The 16,956-nt window shown below is 43.4% G+C and overlaps 1 protein-coding gene across 2 annotated transcripts in view; it reads left to right on the top strand.

Annotated features, from left to right (window-relative positions):
• Positions 1-16,956, top strand: part of S100PBP (S100P binding protein) — a 572,513-nt gene that overhangs the window by 375,444 nt on the left and 180,113 nt on the right. For both annotated transcript variants that reach the window (XM_085648377.1, XM_085648378.1), the window contains one exon: positions 16,621-16,715. In XM_085648377.1, coding sequence (XP_085504503.1) covers positions 16,621-16,715 — 95 coding nt within the window. The remainder of the gene's footprint in view (positions 1-16,620; positions 16,716-16,956) is intronic.

The following is a 16,956-nucleotide window of genomic DNA, read 5'->3' as shown; positions in this document are numbered from 1 at the left end:
CTGCCTCTTCCTGTAACTGCCTCACCTCATCCCAGGTACTCAGTGTTAGTAAAAAGCAAGGGACATGAGTTAATTTCCTTTTCCCGGTTCCTATTCAAGGAGTTTTGATTCCGCGCACAATACTGCGCTATGTCATTCGCAAATTCGTTGCCTGCTGACACATAGTCTGTACCCTTGGAATGGGCTGCGAATTTTACAACTGCAATTTGCTTAGGCAGCTGTATCGCCTCAAACAATTTTCCAACCACTTCAGCATTTCTGATTGGAGTTCCACTCCACGTCAAGAACCCTCTTTGAGACCAAATCTGTCCAAAATCATGCACCACTCCAAACCCATACTGACTATCGGTAACCACAGTAACTCGCATATTCTTTCCCAACTTGCATGCTTGGGTCAGTGCAAACAATTCAGCAACCTGAGCTGATTTTACTCCTTTCAGGCAAGACGCTTCCAACACAGCCGCTACCATACATAGTGCATATGCAGCACTCAGAATTCCCTCTTCAGTTCTCAGACATGACCCATCCACAAACATCACATAATCACTTTCTTTCAGAGGTACGTCTTTTATGTACGGACGCGGCTTAGTGCAGAAATCAAGTACTTCCAAACAATCATGATCCACGTCATCCTTCACTTCCACATTCACAGCATCAGGTAGCAATGTTGAAGGATTTACATTAAGGCACCTCACAAGGCTCACATTTGTAGCACCCAGAATGACCTTTTCGTATTTAGTTAGACGACTATGCGTCATAAATTGTGTGCGGCTTCTTGTCAAAAGGATTGCAACATCATGGGGAACGAACACTCTCACAGGATATCCCATCACAATTCCTTCACTCTGCTCCAAACTCTTACAGGTAGCAGCCACTGCTTTCAAACAACCAGGCAAAGCTACAGCTACAGGATCTAGTACAGCTGAAAAGTATGCAACCGGTCGTCTTAATTTTCCATGCCGCTGTACTAACACAGAGAGTGCACATCCATCTCTCTCGCTACAATATAGCTCAAATTCCTTTTCGAAATCAGGCATTCCAAGAGCTGGTGCTTCACACAAGGTGTCTCTCAGTTGTCTAAAAGCCTTCATCTCCTCTTTATTTAGTTCAAGGGGATCTTTCACAACACTTTTTGTCAAACGTACCAATCAGCGAAAAGTTGATGATCCACTTGCGACAATATCCCACCATTCCAAGAAACATTCTCACTTCTCTTGGAGTCATTGGTGCTCTCATTCCTTCTATTATTCTGGTCCTGCCTGCAGTCACTTTCCTCAGGCCTTTCTCAATCTTATGACCTAAGTATTGTACTTCCTTCTTACAAAACTGTAATTTTGATGGGGATACCTTAAGTCCTACATCCGCCAAATGATTTAACAATGCAACTGTGTCTACCACACATGCCTCTTGTGACTTCGATGCCACCAATAGGTCATCGATGTGTTGCAAAAGTACTGAACTTTCGGGCATTTTCAAATCTTCTAAGGACTTCCTTAGAATCTGATTAAATATCGATGGACTTTCTGTATACCCCTGTGGGATACTGCACCATGCCAAAGTACGTTCGCAGAACCGGAACGCAAAAATTTGTTGGCTATTGGGGTGCAATGGGATAGAGAAGAAAACATGACCCAGGTCGATGACTGTGTACCATTCCGCATCATGGAGAATCTGATATAGGATTACCAAAGGGTTCGGTAAAATGGGACAGCAGGGTACAACAATTTTATTCACTTTTCTCAAATCTTGTACTATCCTGCAAGTTCTGTTAGGCTTCTTTAAACCCATGATCGGTAAATTATATGGACTACTCATTATTTCCCTCAAAATTCCTTGTTCAATCATCTTGTCTATTACAGGCGTCACTCCTGCAATTATTTCTGGTGTCAATTTATACTGTGGAATATTCGGGTTGCTTACTCCTTATTTTACAGTTATTTTCACAGGATCTACTATCTTCATCAATCCCAAATCTTCTCCTGTGAAATCCCATACCTCGGGTTTCACTGTTTTCTTCAATTCCTGAGGCAATTACTCCAGATCAAATACAACAAATGCCTCAGTAGTTTCAGGTTCCAAATTTGCCATTCTCATTCTATACAGTAAATCCTCATCAGGAGTTTCAAAAGCTATGCCATCAGGGGTACAGAAGATCGTGCAATTCATTTTGCACAACAAATCTCTCCCGAACAAATTCACTGGGCTAGCATCACACACGACACATCGATGCATGTCGGTGAATTTCCCTATTCTGACTTTACCAGGATCAGTAAGATAAGTCTTTATCTGTCTATTTGAGACTCCTACTACTTGGATTGTCTCACCAGAGAGGAAGATTTTTAACGTCAGCTGATCTAACAGTTGAATGAGTAGCACCAGTATCTACTAGGAAAGTACATTTTTCATCATTTACCTTTCTATCCACAAAGGGTCCTGTCTGGTCTACCTCTAGAGTTGCGCCAAGCACGCACTCCTCTTCCTCTTCTAGGCACCGTCAATAACTCTCTTCTGACTCACTCTCATTGCGCTGCAGCCAATACTGCGAAACGGCACTAGCGCACGTTAGCTTCGTTACCTGTTCCTCAGTGTAGAATCCTGTCTCATTAATGTATCTCTGAGGATTTACGCTCTGTAGAAAAGGTGACTTTGGCACCTGACACTGTTTGGTAACAACCTGCTGCTGTCGCGGCAGTTGACAACTCACCTCATCCTGCACCTGTGGATTCAATGATGCATTATCACCATTAGCACTCGGGGGCAATTTGCACTCGGATTTCCAATGCCTTCATTTTCCTCAATTATGACATGGCCATTTTATTTGCTTCTTCTAAGCTGATTTGTCCCTTTCCTTTTCCAATATTAGGTTTTGGTCTAACTTGGCCCATGCCATTAGCTTGCTCAATCAGCTGGGCTTCTTGTCTCTCCGCTACCTTAACTTGTGCCCACATCGCCTTCTCTTTCAGTTTGCGTTGTGTGGTTTCGATTTCATCACTAAAATATTTTGCATGTCGTAACACATCATCTATCTTTTTATTCTGCCAATCCACTGTATGCGGTTTGATCATTTCGCTAACCTCCGGTCTTAAACCATAAACAAATCAATATACAAAATGACTTAAATCCTTCTCGTTCAATTTCTCATCACCACTGTATTGCTTAAAAGCTAACAGTAACCTTTCATAATAGGCGTGAACAGATTCTTTAACCTCTTGGTGAGTTCTATCAATTTTTACCCAATCGGTTTCCTTTGGCGGCACTTTGTTTTTCAAAAAAGGAATTACCTGTTCATATTTCCTCATTACCTCAGGATCAGGGGCTCCCGTCTTAGGATCCCTAGGGTACTTTTGAGTTGGCCAACCTTTTGTAATTTTACATTCTGCCTGTGAGACCGGCCTTGTGGCGTGGACTCTCCCGACTAGCAAGCATCCCTGCCACCGCACCTGATCCCCGGTATCACAGACTTCCGGCCGCCATGGCCCAACAAACCCGATGGCCGGCCGGGGCCCCAGCAAAACCCACGACACTACCACGCATGCCCGGCCAAGGGAGAGAGAAACCCCCAAGCCAGACCACGAGACGCCGTCTCGATCACACCCCTGATCTCCTCCCCAAGGAGGGTTTCGATCGGCCACCAGGCCCCCGGTGAGCGGGCGCCTCGCATGCTGGGCATCTGGAGTCCCTCCCAGACCAACCTGAACAGATCAAAGGGCCGAGCGGCAGGAAATCCCGACACCCCACCCCCAGGCACCAAGACCCCTCTCCGCGAGGACTCCGGACTTCAAAGAGGCGGGGGGGGGGGGGAGTATAACAAGGGGTGCTGAAGGGACAGGCGGCAGAGAAGACCTGGACCTACGAGAGCCCTGCTGACCTGGTCGCGGCTCGACCGATCTCTGAACCCAAGGACGCTACCCGAATTCTGAAACCATCTGAGCCCTGCTGACGCTGTCGCGGCTCCCCGAACTCTGAACCATCTGAGCCCTGCTGTCGCGGCTCCCCGAACTCTGAACCATCTGAGCCCTGCTGTCGCGGCTCCCCGAACTCTGAACCATCTGAGCCCTGCTGTCGCGGCTCCCCGAACTCTGAACCATCTGAGCTCTGCTGACGCTGTCGCGGCTCCCCGAACTCTGAACCATCTGAGCCCTGCTGATGCGGCTCCCCGAACTCTGAACCATCTGAGCCCTGCTGTCGCGGCTCCCAGAACTCTGAGCCCTGCTGACGCGGCTCCCCGAACTCTGAACCATCTGAGCCCTGCTGACGCTGTTGCGGCTCCCCGAACTCCGAACCATCTGAGCCCTGCTGACGCCGAGAGCTGTGCGAAGGATACTCCGCAGAGACACTGAACTTAGACTGTCCCGCTACCCCCATACCCCTATCACGAAACCGCCGCTGCTTGTGGCATTGATTCAACAGCTGCATCTCGGATCATAAAGATCCCCTGAAACTATCGATAAAGTATACTGTCTGACCAAGAACTACTGTGTGGTGTCCCTCTGTCAAATAGTGTAAGCTCAGCGTGTACGATCCTAGGAAGGAGACCCTTCCAGGAAGGGCCTCCCCGCCATTGCTCGGCCTAACTCTGGGAGAGGTGGGTCAAAGGGTGGTCAGGAACGTATTCCGAAGCCCCCGGAGAACGCCCTTCCAACACTGCCCATAAATCTGCAGGAACAATTACATCAAAAAGACCATTCAGATCTATCCACAACACTTTAGATAATTTAACAAACCTTTCCACCTGTCGATACCACTCAACTGTTTTTTCTCTTAACCTCGGAAAATCATTGGTAAATGACAAAATGTCCTGCCTGGCCCAGGGAACATGTACATAACCCCCTCCTGGGATCTCCCTCATGGGGCATTCAGTTACAACTGGCTCCTTTTCCCTTACCAGAAATGCTGACAAGGTCTTATCTGTCATATCCTCCCTCTTTCGAAACCATCTACTTTTCCACCTATCCACATCACCCCATTTTCTTAACAAGGCACTCAGTTCTTTAATTTGAGTCAATCTCCCTGTAGTATTCAGATTTTCAATATCTTTCTTCGAAAAATCTACTCTATATGGATTCTGTAATGATCTTATTTTCTCAAAGTCCATAACCATTTCACTCGCTGTCTCTTCCAGTTTCTCATGCAAACTCCTCGCTCTCCAAGTTATACTTTTGCAGAGAAACATTAGCTCCTCGTCCTATGCTTTTAATTTTTCAGTTGGAATAGTCCCTACTATTCTTCCAATGTTACCTTTAATTTTGCCACATCTAAAGGTTGAGGTTCTGTATCTTTCCGCTGTAAACTCCTTAACCAATGTTCCTGCCATTTTCCCCATGCATTTCCTCCAGCTCCACTTCTTTCTGCCTCAATTTGTTTACTACTATTGTAGGCAACTGTTGAACAATGCTCACTATCTTTCTGTTTATCAGAGACAGGCATTACCGGCCCTATAGTTACAGGTACAGTCACCGCTTCCATATTTTTGATTAATTCTCTAATTTTCTCAGTTAATTCCAGAGTAGTTCTAGCTAGTTCAACTGAATTTTCATTTCCAGTCCTAACAGGTTGTGACATTTCAGAGTCTCTAAATGGATTAATTTTCCCTAAATCAGGTGGCGTTTGCTCAAGATTTTTATTTAGAATGATTTCTTTTACCGGCGCACTCAGCGTCAGCAACGTGGAATTTGGTTGATACGGGGGAGGATTTTTATAAAACATGTCCTCTAGCACTTTAACCTCCGATTCATTCACACCATACTTATAACCTTCTGACCCTGTATTGTTTCTCTTTTCTGTACACTTTCTGCCACTCGTCTCTTCAGTATTTCTCAGAGGAAACATACCATCAGTCATGTTTGCATTCCTCCATCTTCTCATTCGATTCTCATGACTTTCCTGCCCACACTGTCTACCAAACATGTAATTATACCTTCTTCCACTCCGATGCGGTTCCCTTTCATACATCTCTTCTTCCCACTCCGTCAAAGCCTCGAACTTAGTAGGTCTAGGTCTCGGTTCCAACCTCATCATTCTTTCTCTTAAGTTTCTTAATACAGCTTAACTTAACAAACCACTTTCTGGAAACGCTAGGACTCCATCCTCTTTTGTATACTTTGCCCAATTCTCTCGCCAAATACATGTATGGTACCCATATTTCGCTACCATAAAAGATGCAGGCGATTTCGGTGGAGGAAGTATCTGTCCCTCCCTAGTCACAATCGGCTTATCCCTCTTAAATAGGTTTTTAATTTTCCAAACCATGATTTTTTCTCTTTCTCAGGTGGATCGTAGTACATGATTTTTATTTTTCCCTAGTTCAGAATCGCTAGATTTTTCAAATCACTTCCCTTGCCACTATTCCGTATGTTCTCCAATCCCAGCGCGACTCACACTAACGCACCAATCCAGGGCGTCTACGTCACACTGGCAAATTCTCCACTCCTAGCGCGGCTCACACCAACGCACCAATCCGTGAAAGCTTCGTCTCTCTACGGCTGGCCAATCCCAGCGCGGTCTTTCTGACGTCAGCGTTTCTCGCAACTCCTGCTTCTGCTGACCTCTCCTTTACAACTTTTATCTGCAAACTTTTCTTACGTTTTCTTTAATCAAAATCTGTTAGTAACAACATAAAAACACCTCCATTTCCTGTTTCGCTAAGCCAAAGAGATAGTTTTGTTCATTTACACAAGAATTCTGTATTTCCAGTAGGCAGTGCTTACCTCTACCCTACCACAGAATTATCCCTTTTCGCCGATAAAGTAGCACTTCCCTCTACCTTACCCTTCTAACAAGCAAAAAGGCTAACCATTTTTTGGGGGAGAAAACACATGTGGAGACTACACTGCTCCTGAGAATTAAGGCCAGAGTTTCACTTGAGAACCTGTTGCTATTTCACTCACGCATGTTCACACAGAAATGTCCCTACTGATAACACACGACGATGTCATCAACACGAAACCAGACAATGAGTCGTGCGACTTTACTTGCCACACATTTCCCCGTCTACATATAGGGCAATCAATTTCCTACATCCCGGAAGTCTTCAAACCAATCGACAACATAAAACGCAATACGACTCAACATAGAATGTTAGAACATAATCAATAATCCCCAAACCAATGCAATAAAACCATCCTCTGCTACCAGAAAAACTGCTCCAGCAGAAAGGGCAAATTTACATATCCTCCCTATGTCAGACTCGTCATCACTCTTACTCATTCATACATACATTCCTTGGTGGGGCCCATAACACCAACACTCATGCATCTCACTCGAATCTGCACACATGAGGAAAAGAAGCGCTGGACATGTGGGGGTACCTTGTTACCTATCGGGAGTAATTCCTTTATATTATATACATTATATACATCTATACCTATAGAAGCCTAACTTTAACATCCAGGCACTCCACCACTTGGTTGATGGACCAATTAGTTGGACTGGTTGATGGTGATTTAGAACCAGCAAGAACACATTTAAACCTTCAGAACCTTTCGGTTAACTTTCAATATCTTATTAATGAATCACAAACTCATTTCTTATTAATCAAAGTTTAGTTTATCTAATTAGTTCACTCCGTGACAGCATATTCAGGATTACAGTTCAAATAATTTCTCTATTGAGCGATTTCAAATCTTTGATCTTTAACATAAATTGACATAACATTTATATTTACCTAAGTTCTGAACATTGGCGACCACCTCCAGAAGAACCCGTCAACCCACAGCAATAAACAAATCCCTTCAGATGGAATCGTCCTTTTATAATCAAAGATAACCCAGGTACATCCAGGAAATCGCCTCCAGCTCACCGCAGTCCCCACGAATCAGTCAAATGACTGGGCGATCGAACCAACAACCCAGCAAATCACCCTCCACACCATCAGCAGTCGACAGCGATAAAGATAATACAACCCCCTCTTCCAAATCCCTTTCTTTTATACTCTTTTTCCTCCTTACTTTTAGGACGATGCGCAACTATTTAGGGGTAGAAAGTGTTCTGATTGGCTAAATCCTCTGAATTTTGTAAGTCGCTTGAATTTTCCCAAGTTGGCCTGTTTCCCATGAGACCGGGCATGACATTTCTCAATTGTATTCTTTTTTTGGTAGTTTCACAGGCAAAAGTTCCGAAGTAACAACATGTAAGCTTTCTTGTACAGGTCTTTCATTGTCCCTTGGTTATTCACACTAGTCTTTGTCTTGGCAGTCCTCCATGTTCCTATCCTTGACAAGGAACATTTCAGTTCTCATCGAAGGTCGCTTGGAGATCTTCAGAGCCATCCGAGTCTGCGCAATAGACCTCGCGCTCACATGACAGTGGCCACTTCTGAACTTCATTTTAAGTACTGCGGCCTAGTAGGCCCGAATGCCAACTTAAGCAAAAACAAACATAACAGTAATTAATGTATAGAAATGAAGATTCTAATGTTTAAACCCGCACTAATCCCAATATATATTAGTATTTTCCTAGCTTGTAGCCACATTTAAAGCAATAATACTCACCATTCTGCAGCACTGGAAGCACAAACCATCACAAAAGCAGCATGAATCGTGCACTTCTCTATTTCAACACATCCGAAAGTTAGTTGCGTACCACAGTTAATCATTTAATTATTTGCCATGCAATTAGCATTTTAGTCCCACGTGTATATCGTGTTTATTAAGGTGCAATTGTTTAATTATACCACTCCACACAATTAGTACACGTTAATACTTAGAATGATTACGTAATTAATATTAAAGTATACAAAATTTTTCTTTACCAGCTCCATCAGCATGACCGACGACACCACCTTGTAAACTAATGTCATTGGATAGTGACAGAAGTCTTTTTTCAAGAAAAGAGCGAGGGACCCAAGCACCAAAGGAGAAGGGTACCAGGATAGACCTCAGTCACAAAAAAAAATGTGGGTGAATACACCTACAACAATCCACACTCACAATAGGAACCTTATGTCACCAATATGAAGACAACGAACATAGGGACCAAGAGATCAAGTCATCAAATGGACAGTACAAATGTATTCAGTATAAATAAATACGGTGCAGTATACAAAAGTAGTTTAAATAAAAATACATTATAGAAGAACAATTTAAAAAACAATATTAAAATAGCCCTATAATAATATGGTCTACTAATTTTTTTTTTAAAATAACACAAAGACAAATTAAATCTAATGGCAGCAGCAATAAGAATTGGGAGAAGAAGCAGGAAAATAATTCCTAATCATGGAAAGGACCACTAGCTCTTGCATAGATCACATTATATTTTGAGAAGATTCTTTGTCTTATTATACCCTCAATAACAGTTGTCCACCTAGATTTATAGTAGGCCTTCCTCGTCAGAGCATAAACGCGTTTCGGTGGGCGCTATATTTTAACCATCACCTTCTTCAGGAAAAAACGAATTCTTTAGTAGTATCCACGAAATTGGACTAAATCCGCCTCAATTTAAAAACCAGTGAGGGCAATTCTCTTATTCCTGGTCCTACAAGTGTCTCGGCTATTTTATCAACCCTGATCCTAGACCGTAGCTTGTCCAAGTTTATACATAAAAACAGACACGATCTGGTTCGTGGTAAGAAATATATGTCCAATGCCTCCAAATCTTCAGCAGTTACGGATCGTTTCTTTTCTAAAGATCCAGTACGTCTAAATACCTTTAAATCTTAGGGGATCTTTGATGCCGCACCCACTTCCAATCAACATAGTCAAGTGGGCAGTTTTAACGTAACAAATATCCATATTCTGCTGGGATATGCCTCTTGTTCCCAGCAGAATATAGATATTTGAACGGTAGTGTTACGATTAAACTGCCCACGTGACTATGTTGATTGGAAGTCTTCATGGGTTCTCTTTAGAAAAGGTCGCTTAGTTAGCTTACTGGGTTTCTTTATGGAACCCTGTCTATTTTGGAATGCTGACTTCTAAACAATCTGTTTTTTTATTTTCTGTAAATTTGCTCAACTGAATAAAGATAGATCCTAACCTTATGATAAATAAAGGTTTTAAAACGTTCACCAACCTCTAATCATTCACTAATTCTCCAAAACTAAATGTCTGTGATGGTAGAGTTCCGTCGATCTCTCCGGACCCGCAAGGATTCTCCACGGTAAGATTTGTAAATCAGTGTTTATAAAGTTTGAACCATCTTAGCGAGTCCTTGGGCTCCTGCAGAACTACCAAGGATTTTCTCAGTATATTTGATCTGTAAAAAGAGAAGGGACTTACCTGACTGCCCAAGCATGATTGGATATTGGTGTGATGTTATCCCTTAAAGATGTCCAGTCACACTTTCACCATGTTATAACTGCAGCCTACAATCATAAAGTGTCGTTAAAAGAATATTACACTAAAAACATACAATTCTGACAAAGAAGGAATAATTCCATATAAAACCAATTTAGGGGAGAAAAAAAACCTACAATGGGAATACCCGCATTCCAGTAGTATACGCAAATAGTAATTCCTGAAACAGGGAGATTTTATCTTCGCAGTGCCCAGGACCAGCTAAGGAATTTCGTCACGGCAATAACATCTGCTCGTGAGTTTGTTAACAAAATGCGCAGAGCTGTCTTACCCGATCTGGTGCCTAGATTTGAGCACAACGGCTTCAGCCAACTTCGACGAGGGCCCTTGTAGGCCGGGCACACAAACAATACGTGAGTTATCGACTCCTCCTGGGATGAACACGAGGGGCAGTTAGTTTCTGACTCCTTATTCCATTTTGCCTTGAAAGATCTTAACGAGAGAGTGCCCACTCTGAATTGGTGATCTAATTTCCTATCACCAGGTTTTGTAATCAGATTCCAGTAGGCCTCAACTTCCGCTGCATTAATCATTAGTTGTGATCTATAATGATACCTAATAGGACACTGTTGGATGTTAATGTTGTATGTTCTTGTCCTTTTGCGGCTACGGGTTGCTCCTGTGTTTTATACTGGTGGCAGGCGCAAGCGCATAGAAGCACTGGCACTGAAACTAATAAAGTTACAGTACTAGCTTCAGAGACCTCCTATGTTCCGAGGCTAACACACTTGTAATATACTGTAGCATCGCCTGTAAGACAACCCTGTGTGCTTGAGGCTTCAACTCTGTAATTGCCCTGGACTACACTTAATGCATGCTGTCAGGCACCACGCCCACTTGTCATAGTTTGGGTGTGGCCAGTGGCCTCATTGAACCCTGTAACGAGTTCAAAGCGGGTGAGATGTAAAAGAAGAGATTGAAAGCTGGACCCTGTTGATGCTTTCTGTCTCTTACTTCAATACCTGAAGAGCGAGGGACCTGCGTACCTCCCTCCCACGAGTTTATCCAGCTCCGTGGCCGCTAAGCTGAAATGAACTGGCAACGATAGCTTAAAAGAAATTAAATGGAAAATTTCATGTGCCTTGTGTGTATGTGAATATTTGTTTGACAAGTTTGTGTGAGAGAGTAAGTGCAAGTGAGTGGGAGTGAATAATTAGGAGTGTGTGAGAATGAGTGGCTGAATGTAAGTGAGCGTGTGTGTGAGACGAGGGAATTGTTGGCACTTGGTACTCAGTGGAATATTACACGCACTGCCATATTAAGTTTAATTCTTGGCGTAAATGACTCATGGCAAAATAATGGCGCTGGCAAACTGGAGGTAATTCTTGGCAAATGACACCATGGCAAAATGCTTGCGCTGTCGTACATAGGGGTTTCTTGACATTTAGGGTAGTCAGAACGTGGTGAGGTCAGGCAACCTTAATACAATCCTGGTTCACTGGCACATTGTTCGTAATTATTGGCACAAGGGGCGACAGAATACTTGCTCTGATACAATGGAGTTATTTTCTTACATACCCTGGGGTCTGCCTACCCATTGCCTATTTTTAAAAAAAAATAACATTCTAGCTCTTAGGAAGTGTCGGATTTCATTGGTTTGACACATGATTAAAGTAATTGAATATTTGAGTGGCCTTTCAGAGCCTTTGAGGAAGTTAATTTGAAAATTATGTTTTTAAAGGGCACTTTTTCCTCTGATGAACTACACTCAAATCATCCTAGAATTCGTCAGGCTTGCTCTCTGTAATTGGATCAAGTATTACGCCCGACAATTTAAAAAAATCAGTAGCTTTTACTGATTATTCCATTAAAAATTGTTTGTGAGCAACTTTCTGTAATAATTTTCACCATAGGCAGCAGGTAGGATAACAAATGTATTTCTAATTTCCGAGATTTTACTTTGCCGGATAAAGGTTGAAATATCGATATTTGAAAAACGCTTCCTAGTTTTCACACAGTCTGTACTATTCAGTGCTTTTGACTTTAGTCAAGATTTCCTTGGAGCAGAACTAAAATTGCAGAGAAGCAACTTTTAATTGGTAGGAGTCCTAACTAAGCATTGACTTTTTCTCCACACTACAGCACCTGTTTCTTGTTTGTTACTGTAGAGCTGGCTTCTTCTACGAGCAACTTGTGAGCCACTGTTGGCTCTTCTGCTACCTAGAAGTTGCTTTCTTGTGTGTTGCCCAGCCTACTAAATGAGCAACTTTTCCTTGGTTGAATTAATATATGTAAAACAAAATTAAAATTTGTGTATTCAAGATGAAAATGTGGCTATTTTTAGAAGTCATAGCCAATGTTCCCTCTAATTTTTTTCCTCTGTGTGCGGCAGTGGAGGGTCTCTGTGCGCTACAACCTTGGCTATGTGCGCCAGGAACCAGACCGCGCGCCTGTGCAGCGCCAAATGTCACTCCAAACGTTTACTTTAAAAAGTGAAATTATGGTGCATTTTTACACATTCAGCGCCATGTTAAGGGTCTTAAGGTCGGTTTGCAAATTGGATAAACACTCCATGACATTTATTGGTTACACAGGCAAGTACACTTCAGGTTTAGAAAAGCCCAAGACTCCAAGGGGCATATCACGAACGGCGTTAAAATTATCGCCGCTTTAGCGGCAGGGAAACTGCTGCTAAAGCGGCGATAATGGACTTGATAATATGCCCTTGAGAATTCCAATAGAAGCCCATGTTCTGGTGTGAACCTGGGCTTCTATTGGAATGCTCAAGGGCATAATATCAAGCCCATTATCGCTGCTTTAGCGGCAGTTTCCTGCTGCTAAAGCGGTGATAATTTTAACGCCATTCTTGATAATATGCCCCCAACGGTGGTACCATCATAAGATTTTACTAAAGATTCTTAACTGGAGCACTGTTCATTGGGTGGAGAAATGTTGCCCCTTTTGTTACTTGCAGTTTAGAAGTTTGAAACCTAATATAGAACAGTAAGCTATTAACTATCAAAGAGCTGCATTTCCATTCATTGCAATGGCAGAAAACCTGCGACAGACCACCAGAGCGGAAGAGTAATATAGCTTTTGATTCTAAGATTCAATCATGTTTTACTTGAAGATAAGTTTAAACAAAACACAGAACAAGGCACAGTAGGGCAGCCGATTCAAGTGAGTTCCTCAAATACTAAAATAGATGCCTAAATAACAGCCAACCTCTATACGTCTCAAACCACAAAGTGACTAGCTAGAATTCAAGCTCTGCATTTTCGACCCCGTACCTCCTTCTATGCTGTAGGTACCACAAGGGAGCGGGGTTGCAGCTTGCAAAGAGAAGAGCATTTTTAAAAACACAGCGTGTACTTTCTGAAACTACACGCTGGGTTTTTTAACTTGCTCTACTCTTTTGTTTGCAAAGCGCTATGTGGGGCCAAGGGTGCATTTGGGTGGGCCACTGCGGGCTTGATTTGTCGCATATATGTCTAGGCAGGCCTGCTTCCGGGCCCTCCTTTATCTCTTCTTGGTCTTACAAGGCCCAATAAAACACACTTTTATCCAAATCTCTTTCTAAATATTATCACTCTCAAAAAGTGCTTATGCCATGTAATGTTCCTTTATTGGGAAGAGGAGGTTTCTGAGGTGGGATCAGGCAAGTGACACTTCTCGGGCTCCCTCTGTGCGAGCCTTCAGGGAGAATCCCTCTTCATTACTACCTCCACCTGACCCCGGACTCTGCAGCGCACTCCCTTACAGGCTCCCTCTGTGCGAGCCTTCAGGGAGAATCCCTCTTCATTGCTACCTCCACCTAACCCCGGACTCTGCAGCGCACTCCTTTACAGGCTCCCTCTGTGCGAGCCTTCAGGGAGAATCCCTCTTCATTGCTACCTCCGCCTGACCCCGGACTCTGCAACACACTCCCTTACAGGTTTGATTATCCACTACTCCTCTCCAGTGCACCTTATTTCACAGCTGACCTTGGGCCCCAGCCCCATATCAGGCACCATAGGACTCCACTTTCATTTTTCCCGGTAAAAACATTAGTAAAATCGCCTACAAACTTAAAACATTGAATATAGCAGTAAATATAATTAGCACGCACTTTAAAGTATGTTCCACAGTAGCCCTTATGACACGACTGCTAATTAAATAAAAACAGAAAGGCCATGACAGGGCCGGCTTCAGCGCTGATACGAAAGTATTTTTTGGTGCCACACCAATAACCTCTTTACTACCACCTTCCAACAGTGCCCCTCATCCCTCCATGGCCCCCACTATTGACCTCCTCCTCGGATTCCCTCACTGCCACATGCCACAAGTGCCCCTCCTCTCCCCATAGCCCCTCCCCCTTATGACCTCCTCCTCGGATTCCCTCACTGCCACCCTCCAACAGTGCCCCTCAGCTTTACTTAGCCCCTCTCTCATATGCATTTCATTTGTTGTACAGCGCTACTCATATCAGTGTAATGTGTGTCATTACTTTACACCACGCATGCATTATACAGAGACAACGAATCATACAAGTATGTAAATCAGTCTACAGGAAATGTCACATAAGCCAATGAGGATTACAAGGTGAAGGAATCACATGTCATCCATACTGGTGGGCAGTATATTTTAAAAGGGTTTGGTCTGGGGAAACGCAACCTTAGGATTTAAAGAGTATTCCATGGGGGTCATCTTCACTGATAAAAATGTATATCTGCCCGAACATACTAGTTTTAGCAACATTAGAATAATGAGACTGCGGAAGTTCTAACTACATCACAAAACAAAAAAAGCCAAGATTCTAACTATACCATTCATGTTTGTATGCAGCTCTTTGGTGCCCGTTCATTGGTCACTGTCCTATGTTAGGATTGTAACTTCTGAACTGCAAGTAACACAAGGGTCTCTGTGACAAAGGCAATGGTTACCATTGTCAAAGAAAGGATTTATCGCCTTTCGCCATGTGGAGATGAAGGGGTGAAACAATAAATAAAGCCTTGTTACTATGGTCTTTTAAAGACCTGTTAAATACTCGGGTGCGGCTGCGATAATCTCTAAACTGTCTGTGTGCGCCCGGGTAACTGTCTCGTCCCGGGCTGACACACAGGGGGTGGGGGGGGGGGGGGTTGCATTCCTTTTAGCCCAAGCCGCATGCCTTCAAGCCCTCAATGCGAGGGCCAAGGCTGGACCTGGCCTGGTGGGGAAGAGTGTGGGCTTTTGTTAAATATTTATGTTAATCACAGCTCGTGAAGGGGCTGTGATTAACATGAATACTTAACCCCTTCAGTGCCCCGCCCTTTCCCCGCCCTGTGCCGGGCGTTACATTAGCGGGCGGGGTTCATGACGAGATACTCTCGTCATGGGCACAGCGCAACCGTGCTCCATGACGAGACTATCTCGTCATGGGCACTGAAGAGGTTAAAAGCCCACAATCTGCCCCGCAGGTGCCGACAGCCGCAAGCCCCCAACCTCCCGCCTTACCTTAACTCTGACACGACACCGCATTCAGGAAGGGAGTGATTTTCGCGCCGCTCGCTTTTTTAAAGCAGCGGCGCGATTCACTCGCGGGATGTCGTGGGTGGGCGCGCGCTGCACATACGGCAGTGAGCGCTCACGGTAACAGACGCGCGTGCGCCTTAAGGGGAACATAGGTCATAGCTGATGTTTGGAGAAAAAGTGCGTAATTTCCACATTATAAATTAAATGCGGTGTTGAAGAGACCTATGACTAATATTTTGGTGCCAGGGGCGTTGCAGCTTTTTGTTATGTTTCACCCATTAAGAGGATTTCTATATTGACAGTCTTTTTTACATCACTGCTTGCACCACTACTGATGAACAGGAGTGATAACTGTTTGTATGCTGCTTATATTGCCCACTAATGTAATCTGGTTAGTGTTCCACCAGACTGCAGAATATTGTGGAGGGCAAAATATTCTGGCGCAAATATAGTGGGCTAGTATAGTGCGAAAGTGAGTTTATATAAGTTTACTATACTTAACTTCATATGTACATACCTTGATCTTTTCTATATTGTCAAAGTACATACACGTGGAGTTAAAAATAGCAAGTTAGTACTTACCTATGAACCTACCTTCTGGATAATTTTTCCTCGATATTTTTGCTGCATTATTTTAGTCCCACGATAGTTTTTGTCCTCTATATTCTGTCATTCAATCACCTTGTTTGACATCGTCGCTGTTAAAACCCTAATAATAATAGTAGCTCGGGATGGTTTTGTTTGACCTTAAGTAACTCTTATTACAAAAAAGATTGGAGACTCCTGGTGTAAAGCACATGCAGCTGAAGCTAGAACATAATCTTCATTGTCAAACCCTTAACACCGCATTTTTGTGAAGGATAATTCTTTCTTTTCTGTGCTGTGACTTTAGGGGAAACATCAAGTTTCGACAAAGGATTCGAAAAAGGAACTGCCACCTGTGAAGAAGTTGGGAAAAGTTGCTCCACTTCCAAAGAAAGAAACAAGGTATTGAACTCTTGTGGCGGTAGTGAAAGAAGAGTGTCTGTGCCAGAATGTTAAGTATGTAAAGAGGGTTTTCTCCATTACGGGATAATTGATATAGCTAGTGTAAGGTCTCTGCATGGTACAGATCCCCACAATAATGTTTACAATATAGGCACACCACAGGTTAGCATGGGTAATGGCTTGCACTTTGAGTGGCTGCATTTGTAAGTGAAGCTAGACTGCCGACTTTGGTGCTGGAAAC

This window comes from Triturus cristatus, chromosome 3_2 (genome assembly GCF_964204655.1).
Source record: "Triturus cristatus chromosome 3_2, aTriCri1.1, whole genome shotgun sequence".
NCBI lineage: Eukaryota > Metazoa > Chordata > Amphibia > Caudata > Salamandridae > Triturus > Triturus cristatus.
Note: the sequence above shows the minus strand (reverse complement) of the source record. Positions and strands in the feature narration are given on the sequence as shown.